Below are 11,548 nucleotides of genomic sequence, written 5' to 3' on the forward strand. Positions count from 1 at the left end.
TTAGCGTTTTAATACCAATCAACGTTCAAAAATAACTAAATAAGTCTCATTTTTAACTTCGTATACCTGGGACTAGGTAAGGTAAGGGTATGATTTGAAAACCAAAGTCAGATAAAAAGTCCCCCTTTAAGTCCCTCATTAATCGTCTAATTTAGATTTATTTTGAACTTTTGACTTGTGGACACGAAGGCCCATATGGGCACGGATCGACTTCGTAGTACCTGCAAGGGTGCAAAGTGTACTCTTCACCAGTAGCGTAGCAGCGCCCGAGGTTTAACATATCTTCTAAGTCACACCTGTAAAGAATTGTAGGTGTAGCATACAGCAAGGTAGACAAATAAGGAACTACTAAGCTCTCAACTGTACAAATAAAAAACTGGCCAAATTCGGACTAGCGCACTGAGGCCACTGAGGGTTCCGTACATTACACAATTTAAACAATATATTTTTATGTGAAACATGAGTGAAAGGTAAATTGCGGTTTACGATTTATGACGTATTAAAAAAAACTACTTACTGGATCTGGTTCAAATCAATTTTCGGTGGAAGTTTGCATGGTAATGTACATCATATATTTTTTTAGTTTTATCATTCTCTTATTTTAGAAGTTAGAGGGGGGGGGGACTTACATTTTACCACTTTGGAAGTGTCTCTCGCGCAAACTATTCAGTTTAGAAAAAAATGATATTAGCAACCTCAATATCATTTTTGAAGACCTATCCATAGATACCCCACATGTATGGGTTTGATGAAAAAAAAAATTTGATTTTCAGTTCTAAGTATGGGGAACCCCCAAATTTTTTTGTTTTTTTTTCTATTTTTGAGTGAAAATCTTAATGCGGTTCACTGAATAGATCTACTTACCAAGTTTCAACAGTATAGTTCTTATAGTTTCGAAAAAAAGTGGCTGTGACATACGGACGGACAGATAGACATGACGAATCCATAAGGGTTCCGTTTTTTGCCATTTGGCTACGGAACCCTATAGCGGCAACAGAAATATATCATCTGTGAAATTTTCAACTGTCTAGCTATCACGGTTCGTGAGATACAGCCTGGCGACAGACGGACGGACGGACAGCGGAGTCTTAATGATAGGGTCCCGTTTTTACCCTTTGGGTACGGGACCCTAAAAATAACACTTTCAATGTGTTGTTCATAACTATTCTTTTCAAATCGATAGCTCAAGTGACTCGCTTAACTTCAAACTGGGGTAAGTCCATCTGTCAGATTATGCGATTTTGGTATTAAGAAAAGGTAATAGGATAGATATTTGCTGAGAGGGTCGAATGGATTTACCCGAGTTTGAAGTTAAGCGGCACAAGTAGTTCTCAAGATATTTGGCAATGTGACAGACAGACGGACGGACAGAGTCGCACCATAAGGGTTCCTTTTGTACCTTTTTGGTACGGAACCCTAAAAACACATCAGTCTCGTTTCCGTACTTATCTAGCTATTAAATCTGGATAAACTGAGTTTTGAATGATTCACGGTTAGTTTCACTAGACTTATATTGACCGGGATATAGACCGTCATTACCTTTTGTATTAAATAAATAATACAAAAGGTAATCACGGTCTATATCCCGGTCAATATAAGTCTACTGGATAAACTGTTTTTTTCTTGAGGTTGGATTAAAGTATTATCATAATCATATTGATTGGTAATATCATATTACATCACAATACATTTTATACTTAAGTACAGTCTAGTGTAAAAATATGGGTGCATACAACTTACTCAAAAATATGTCTGACATGAGAGCTATGGGACATATTTTTGAGTATGATGAGTGCACCCATATTTTTACACTTGACTGTACATATGTACATAATGAAGATAGTTAGGTATTACCAATTTAACAAAAAAATACTGTACAAGAAGCTAGCAGTAGTAGTATAAGAAGCTTTTTCTTGTTCTTTATAAAGACGATGGAACACTCTTATTTTGAAGTACTTACTTTATATTGTAGTGCCTCTCTGGTAACACTCGGTATGGAGTTCATTCCACAGCCGAAGCGTTTGCGAAAGTAAATTCCTGCCCTGCCCTGGTTTGGTTTGGACGAAGATATTTAATTTACTAACTTAGCCTCTGAAAGCAGCTGCTGCTCATCTTCGCTTAGCTCGGGGATAGTGTACTGCTCGACGCCGAACCGACCCACCGTGACGGGGGTAGCACACACGCGCATTCCGTAGCACTTTTCCGGGTCACTCTGCTCAACCAGCGCACTGTCCAGAGTTGAGGGTGTCTCGAACATTCCTACCAAAGTATGAGAAAATGTATGGTAAACTAGCTGTTGCCCGCGACTTCGTACGCGGGGATTGGTTTCGTATGTTGGTGGTGTAGCCGCCGTGCAGGTCTCGACGACAAATAAAAAGACTTCGATTTGAAGTAAACTTAAAATCTTAAATAGGTGCTGGTTACGTTACAAGGTACAGTTGACGAAAACGGTTAAGGGATGTAGAATTGGTGGTTATAGTATGGAGGCTAGTAAAGGTAGTTTAAATTTAGGTGCCTCTAATTGGCCGCGATACAAGTTATGTGGAGCGCTCCTATTGGTGATTTTAAAAAAGCCTCCGCATAGTAACCGAGCCCGGCGGTTGCGTTTAGCTACTGCATTATACAAATAAAAGGTTGCGATCGCAACAGGTGGTTATATATATATTCAACATGAGCATAGAATATTATGCAGCAAAAGCAGTAGGGATGGTTAATCATTTATTTGTTAAAAATTATGCAACGCATGACGCATAAGATTTGTCTGTCACAACTAACGAAGTTTCAAGCCCCAAACTGTTTTTTTTTCTGGATACCCTCTTAACCCCCTTATACCTCACCAAACGAAAACCAAAAATTTACAATCGGGGGAAATAATTCGTGTATAAGCGTATTCTGGCATAGTTGTAGGGAATGGTGTATTAAACAACATACTAAAAGTACCGTCTACAGCTCACAGAGCCACTAGTTATGATACTTATAGATTAGATTTTCTCTGGTGACTGAAGTAAGAGATGAAAGCTGAGATTAAAAAATCATACTTAAAACCTTTCATAATGTTCAACACGAATCTTCCAGTAGAGAAGCCGATAGAAAGATGCCCCTGCTCGTTGTTGCTCTTCACCCTGCATATAATGTCGTCGGCTTCGCGTACTAGTCGGCTCAGACAGTTCAACGTTTTCTACATCAAAAACGATTTTGGCATGTTATTTTTTTACATTGCACGTTATTACGTAGGTATATCTCTAGTGTATGGTTAAGTCATATAAACCCCGAATTACCTTGGGCACATTGCAGTCGAAGGGGTTAGGCTTAGCGGCGGAAAAGACCGGCACGCGCGTGCAGCGGCCGCAGCCGCCGACCACCGCCACGTTGGTCTTTGAGGGGTCCTCGCCCATCATGGAGCCGTACAGCTGGTTGGCGCGCATGGCGTTTACAGAGTTCACGCCCAGTACTCGGCGACGATTGTACGTGCCAAGAACCTTCAATGTCTACAACAGAAGGACATAGGTTTCTGAAAAGTGCGGTACATTATCTACCTTGTCATTTTTTAAAGTTGGTGTTTATAGGAGTGTTGACCGTGCAACGAACGTTCTTCAAGAGAAAGAAAGAAGTACTTAAAGAGGTTAAATTTTAATTATCATACCTACTCCTTGCTACTGCGCACATCTCTGAACATATTGAGTATATTTTGTTATTGTTTCTTTCTTAAATATTTCCTGGCCTTACGCCCCCTCTTCAGAAGTGGTCGAGCTGTTATGGCAGTCGGGATTAAATAGGTAAGTCGCAAATAAACTAACATGCGCACACAGAGCGTAGTTGCAATCGACCGGCGGCGTCTGCACGGCGAGGATGGCGTACGGGCAGAACTGTGAGACGGCGATGGTGGTGGTGCGCACGAACCGCATGTTCTTGAAGAACAGCTCGCGGTCTGGCTCGTTGCAGCTAGGGGGCAGCTCGTAGCAGCCGCCGCAGATCACCACTACGTCCGCATCCTGAGACGATAGTTATTTTCATAACACCAGCGGATAAAGGCTATCTTATCTACATGTGGGGCAAAGCATTTGATGCAAATTTTGAGTTGTTTCCTATGTTGGCTAGTAGAATTGACTTTTATTTTAACTGATGATTTTGAATGATAAATTTATACTAATATTATAAATGCGAAAGTGTGTCTGTCTGTCTGTCTGTTACTTCTTCACGCTTAAACCGCTAGACCGATTTAGTTGAAATTTGGCATAGCGATAGTTTGAGTCCCTGAGGGGAAGGACATAGGATAGTTTTTATGTCGGAAATCATCCCTAAAGGGAATAGAATTGAAAGAATTAATAAATTGCCTGATAATTGATGTAAGCAATTAAGCTTATGCTCAAAAAACCTAAACTGGAAAAAAGAACTGCATGCAATAGAAAACTCTGTGAGTTCTGCTTGCTATGCCCTAAGGAGTCTTAGGGACGAAGCAAAACTATCTCAGCTAAAAATTGTCTACTACGCATTGATCAAATCCAGGTTACGATATAGCGTCAAGTTTTGGGGTAACAGTTATAAGTACAATATACAAACAGCATTTGTGGCTCAAAAAAGAGCAATAAGAACGATAGCTAGATTGCCTCAGACAGAGTCCTATAAGAGCTATTTCTTGGAATATGAAATTCTCACCGTTCCTAGTCTGTATATATTGGTGGTACTAACAGATTTAGTTAAGTTTATTTTTAATATAGAAACACCAGAAGACAGAGAACTCCGTCTAGCTACTAGGAGAAAAGACTTGCCACAAACAATCTCGGCTATAAGCACTCAGCAAGCTATCAGGCCATTATTCTCTTTAATAGATTATCGGTTGAACTGAAGATGATCTTCAATGTAAACAGGTTTAAAACCAAGCTCAAGACTTTTTTGCTAAGCAAGTGTTTTTACTCAGTGGAAGAATTTTGTCAGCCTACTAATTAAAATTATTTATTGAATTGACATTATGTACACTCAAATTAGAATTATTCATATATATATATATATATATATATATATATAGGTACAATATAAAATATAATAGAATTATTGCGTAATTGACATATTTTGATTTTTTTAATTTTTAACCGACTTCTATTTCATAGAAGGAGGAGGTTCTGTATTCGGTTGTGGCTATTTTTTTTTTTTTTTTTTTATGTATGTTCACCGATTATTCCGAGACCCGTGGTCCGATTTGAGTCATTATTTTTTTGTTCGAAAGGAGCTACTTCCAAGTTGGTCCCATATTAATCTGGTTCTGATCTGATGATGGGATCCCTGAGGAATTGAGGGAACTCCTCAATTTTTAAAGGCACATGTATGGTGATTTGGGTGTTTTCATAAGCAACTTGAGCATTTTCTCTCGAAAACGACCAATTTGATGAAGTGGACCTGATGATGATGATTGTTTTGAAGGTAGTGATGATGATTTTTTTAATGTAGGATGTTCAGCGATTACTCCGAGACCCGTTGTCCGACTTGAACAATTCTTTTTTTGTTTTAAAGGAACTACCTCCAAGGTGGTTCCACATTAATCTGGTGCTGTTCTGATGATGGGATCCATGAGGAATTGAGGGAACTCCTCAATTTTTAAAGGCACATGTATGGTGATTCGGTCGTTTTCTTAAGCAACTTGATCATTTTTTCTCGAAAACCACCAATTTGATGAAGTGGAGCTGATGATGATGATTGTTTTGATGATAATGATTTCAGCGATTACTCCGGCACCCATGATCCGATTTGAGTTATTCTTTTTCTGTTTGAAAGAAGTTACTCCAAGGTGTTTTCGTAATATTTTTGGTTTTGATCTGATGATGGAATCCGTGAGGAATTGAGGGAACTCCTTAATTTTTAAAGGCACGTGTATGGTAATTCGGTGTTTTCTAAAGTAACTCAAGCATTTCCTCACCAAAACCACCAATTTGATGTAGTGCAAATGTAGCCTAACCACGAGTTTGGCACTAAATATTCTTCGTAACTTACTTTGTACACTAATACGCCAGTACGAGCGAGATGCATAAACAGTAAGTTACGCACACGATAGCGAATATATCAATGTCAAACTCATGGTAAGGCTACTGATAACTTCCCTCGTATGTGTATTATGATTTTTGATGTAGGTAGTGTTGGAAACAACCAAAGAGACTGAGAAGTGAAGATAGAGGGTATTAGTGTTTGGGGGGTTTGAGGTTGGGGGTTGAGGGGAGGTGAGTTGATGGGTCGGAGACTGAGGGGTTGGGAGTGGGATTGGGGGTTAGGGTTAGGAGTTAAGGGGTCTGGGGTTAGGGGTCGGGGAATGGCGGTTGAAGGGTTGGTGGTTTAGGGTTGAGGGGTTCAGTGATCAGGGGTTGATGTGCTGTGAGGTTGAGTGATCGGGGGGTTTGAGGGATTGGGTCAGTGGCGGGGCGGAGAATGGATTTACTGACAGGAATGATTTCCCAGACGGACTCGAGGAAAATTCTGATAATTTAATAAAGTTTACGAATTTACAGATAAACATGATTATGTTTTTCATTCATGCGTCACGCTCTTAATAATGTCTTAAAACTAAAAATGGAAAAATAAAAACTTTTATAAAAAAAAAGATAAACCGACTTCAAAAAGGATGAAATAAAATATTATCCTTTTTAGGGTTCCGTGTTTAAGTATATGCGTTACCAACTGATATGTTTGAAGTCGGTGCCAAGCCAAGTACTCCAAGTAGTAACAATACCAGTCAAAAATAATCAGCTTTATGTCTATAAATCCCATTACAACTGTACAAATGTTATAAACGTGAAAGCAATTATGTCTGCCTCTTTGCTACCTTTTCATGGCTAAACAACTGAACCGCTTTAGCTGAAATTTTGCATGAAGATTCCTTGAATTGTTTTATATTTTGAAATGTAGTCCTCTGGATAAGCGACAGAAAATAACTCAGTCCCAATCCCACACTTGCGTGCTATGACTGTTTACGAATTAGTAAGAAATGCTCTTTAAAAAAATACGACGACAAAACGTATTAGATTTACACTAACGTGCCGACAAGCATGGTACGAACTGCGCCAAGAAGGTTCAACCGTGTGTTCTGTTCTGAGGTGTACAGGAAGTTGGTTTATTGTCGTCGTGTAACGCCGCGTCTTACATAGGCGAACACTCGCGAACGCGAAGCGAAGCGACGCGGCACGGCGCGGCCGGCCCAATGCGTTCGCGTTCGCAACAAGATCGCCCACGTAGGACACTTCTATATAGGTATCAAAGGATTAATTAAGGCACCGTGCCGCGCCGCTTCGCATTCGCGTGTTGTTCGCCTACGTAGTACGCTGCATTAGGTAATCCAACGTACATACTTATATAGCCGCATCTTTATCGAATTGCACCAAAATCCCTGATTTAAAATTTGGCTTGGCACCGACTTCAAACATATCAGTTGGTAACGCATATACTTAAACACGGAACCCTAAAAAGGATAATATTTTATTTCATCCTTTTTGAAGTCGGTTTATCTTTTTTTTTATAAAAGTTTTTATTTTAGTTGTAGTTGTAGGTACAAGTTAAGACTGACATTTTATAATTGTACTTGTTTTTTTTTTCATTAGTAAATCATTTTTGTTATATTTGAGCAAATTAACGTTTATTCCTTGTATGTTATTGTGTATTTTTTTTTGTGTTAGCCTAAGTATTTTAATGTATAATTTCCAATGCGATGTTTTATTGCTTGTGAATGAAATAAATGAAATGAAATGAAATTGAATTTTGAGATTGTGATTGAGATTTTTATTGATAAAATTATGAATAATTTTACATGTCAGACATTTGAATGCTTGCTATTACACTTTATCCAGGCGCTATACTTACTCTATCTGCTGTTACGCAGACGAAGTCGCGGGCAAAAGCTAGTATTTAATAAGTTCATTTGGATTTGATTTAGTTTGATTTTGTTTGATATTTTACAGTTAATAGTATTTTTCTCGCTTTGGTGTGCTGAAAATTATTCTATTTCACTCGGTGGCAAAAATATTTCGTGTCTTGAAATCCTCGCAACGCTCAAGATTCCACTTTTCTGGAATCTTCCGTGACATTATTTACCTGAGAAAATGTGAACGTTAACCATCTTACATGTAAAGCATTCTTAAGAAACTGCTTTCCCTGATACGCTTCAATCTCGGTGCTGGTGTCGATGTGCGCCAAGTCCGTGGCCACGCCCAGCACGCACCGGTCCGGCTCGTCATCGTACAGCGCCAACGTCTTGATCACTCGCTGCTGTTTGAGAAACAACGATACGATTCGACCGACGTCGGTGCCTGCCCCGACTATTGTTACCTAGAACATAGACACATCGAAATATACTAATACTAGACCAAAACACTAATTGTTCTGAAAAATACTGAGTTTACTTAATAATTGAGTCATTAAATGATTTCAGACAAACAAATTAATAAAGTTTTCAAATCTACGTGGCACCCTCCACCTGACGCTCGACCCCCCCCCCCCCCCCCTACCTTGAAATGTGTCCCCGTTGGTGGTTTTTTGACATTCTCACGAAAACTATAAAAGACGGTGACGGACCGGCGCAGACTGCGGGCCGCAGCCCTTCGCGCCCGATATGACTCGGCGCGGGCGCCGGCGCGGTGGCGGCAGGGGGGGGGGCGAGAAACTACCCTCGTTTACGGCATTATTGTCAAATGATGGGTTGCACACAACACTCGCTACGTCATTCGCTAATGGGAAATGAAATAGTACATTTCGATGCTAGTGCGGAAAGTATGTCATTCCGTCAGTGAAGAATGACATTTCCGCACGTGTACAGAACGACGTTTTTTAATACAGTTGCGAAAAAATAAGAAAAGGAATAAATAAGGAACGGAATTCGAATTATATTATTAATTCCGTGTCATCATTGACATTGACATTATGAAGAAGTGTTTTTCTAGCTTTTATTCGACTAGAATAGTTTTGTTATTATTATTGAACCCACTTCAATGAAAGTTTTTTTCAAATGCATGTTCTATAAGACAAAAACAATTGTAAATATTAAAACATTGTACTATTATTACCTAAATATCGTTATTTATGATTATTTGTGTATCGTATATTTATAAAAACAATATCAAATGTTGCCTTTGAAAACTTAAAACATTCTTGCAGTAAGAAAATACGCCTCTTCTTTGACAGGCGTTCCGTTCCATTCAGAAAACTTATTAAGAACGGTTTTTCAACATTAAAAAATAAACGTGTTATAATACTTATAATGATGAAGAGGTAAGTAATAAAATATGAAATATGCATATTTTTCGTATTCTTACATTAACAGTAGGTTTTAATGTTGATTACGACGTTTAAAGGAAACTAATATTATCACTCATCAATAAGTAGTCATGAATTGGAACAAGTAAAAATTTTAAAAAATTGGAAAAGTAAAAAGCACTACGCTAAACAGCCACGAAAAGTAGCACTTTTTGAGCAACTGTATTAAAATAGTACCTTACTACAGAGGCCGGGAAGGAAGGGGTTACCGGCGGATAGTTATGAGGCCGACAACCCGTTTTCACGCCGATGTATGTATAGTGCTTTTCTCAAACGTTTAATATAGGTATATAGTTTGTCAAAGGACTGTCTTATTTCAAACATAGACAGAGAGAATCATACTATCTTTGTCTTACACTAGTACTAACACCCAAAAGAAAAGGATGAGTATAGTTTTTTTTGTTCTTATTTACTAACAAGATTTGCTTGACCAACTATATATATCAATCAAATATCGTTTTTTTTTTAAACTAGGAGTATTCCAGCTTCCAGCGTAGCAAAACCGTCTCGTGTGATGCGGAAGGGTCCTGGATTTTCCTCAGGCTACCATCCCCCACACAGTCCTACCGCTCGAATGGCCATAGTGCCATAGAGCCCGTCAGGTTAAAAAAAAAATGGCTGAATGCCATGATGCTGTGCCACAATTATATGTGAAATAGAAATTAAAAAAAAGCCACTTCCCGGCCTAGGCCTGGAACTTTGTATGAAATTTCATTACAGACCTCTCGTCTAGCCGCGCCTGAAACGTGATACTTCCCAGCCTAATATAAAGAACGTAATATCAATATTACATAGCATGTTTGAGAAAAATAGATTACAATGTCAACTGCACATGCTGTTGTATTCTAGGTTCTGTTTTTATGTTCTGTGTTGTTTTGTTTGTTTTACCCATTGGTATTGGGTACACTGAAAATCAGCGTCGTAACACTACTCATGTGCTGCGACACATGATGATGCGTGTTATCCTTTTCTGGAACCACCCGCAGCACTATAACTTCTAATTTACCTAGATTTAAGCCTATTTTAGTGTTCTTGTGTGTGTGTGTGTGTGTTTCGAATAAAAGCATGAATCGTTCATTCATTCAGACCGCAGACTTATTTTTTGAGAATGACCGCACTGTGCCGGTGCGGTGCGAAGAAAGGCCTTACGGTGGAAAGGAATGTGTCGGCAACAAACAGTCGGGCTAGTACAATGACTGGCGCGACAGTATCTCGCCGCGAGATAGACTACCCGTCTTTTACTAACTGTATGAATTAAAGGGGGACGGGTAGTCTATCTCGCGGCGAGATACGGTCGCGCCCGACAGGGCGTGAGCGGAGCGCGAAAAAAAAACCCGCCTAGTGCTAGTCGGACTCGCGCACAAAGGGTTCCGTACCATTACGTATAAAACGGCAAAAAAATCACGTTTGTTGTATGGGAACCCCACTTAAATATTTATTTTATTCTGTTTTTAGTATTTGTTGTTATAGCGGCAACAGAAATACATCATCTGTGAAGATTTCAACTGTCTAGCTATCACGGTTCATGAATCTTGAGATACAGCCTGGTGACAGACGGACGGACCGACAGACAGCGGTCTTAGTAATACCTGCTGCAGTGTGACGAAACCTTAATAGCAAAACGGATACCTTAAGTCCATTCTGCTATTACGAGTACAGTAATCTGCAGACATAACTGCATAAAAACTTGTATGCAGGGCGGGGATTTATCTCTGCAGCTTACTGTGTACCTAGCTGAGGTCCAACAACTTTGAGCCACATCACAAGTCACCCATGTGACATAAGTTGTGGGGAGTGGGTGGGTGGGTAAGTTTTCATCGCGGCACGTCTAATATACCTGAATTTTTGTTATCCCAGATGGTGGTTTCTTCAAATTAGGCAAACCGATGGGAATCTAGTTCTAATGGTCGTCCCGCGACTGATTACCTACTTTTAAAAACTGCTCAAGGACTACGCAGATATTTGGTTTGGTTTAGGGTCCACCATGGGTCCACGTAACGATTTACGTGTTATCTACATGTGAGTAACGTTAACTAGTAGTTGCAATGGAACCACAATCACAAACCTTGCGAGGCGGTACTCTAGGGTTGTAACAGCACTTCTCGCATTCTGACTCCAACTGCGCTAAAGCGTCAGACATCACGAAATTTTGGAATGTAGCTCGTTGAGTGACATAAGGCGTAAGCCGACGTAGAAATTTTACTTGCTTCAACATTTTTACACACGAAATTTTTAACATTTTACAATTTTTATGTTTAAA

The 11,548-nt window shown here is 39.4% G+C and overlaps 1 protein-coding gene across 1 annotated transcript; it reads right to left on the reverse strand.

The window, feature by feature from the left end:
* LOC134743920 (malate dehydrogenase-like) lies at positions 1-11,548 on the reverse strand. Its single transcript, XM_063677555.1, has 7 exons — positions 11,354-11,548; positions 8,101-8,304; positions 3,798-3,992; positions 3,279-3,488; positions 3,046-3,178; positions 2,085-2,259; positions 1-296 (listed from the first exon to the last, which is right to left on the reverse strand). Exons 1-7 carry the CDS (start codon positions 11,525-11,527, stop codon positions 158-160), a joined length of 1,230 nt encoding a protein of 409 aa, XP_063533625.1. The 5' UTR covers positions 11,528-11,548; the 3' UTR covers positions 1-157.

The sequence above is a fragment of the Cydia strobilella genome, chromosome 1, assembly GCF_947568885.1.
Source record: "Cydia strobilella chromosome 1, ilCydStro3.1, whole genome shotgun sequence".
Taxonomy (NCBI): Eukaryota; Metazoa; Arthropoda; class Insecta; order Lepidoptera; family Tortricidae; genus Cydia; species Cydia strobilella.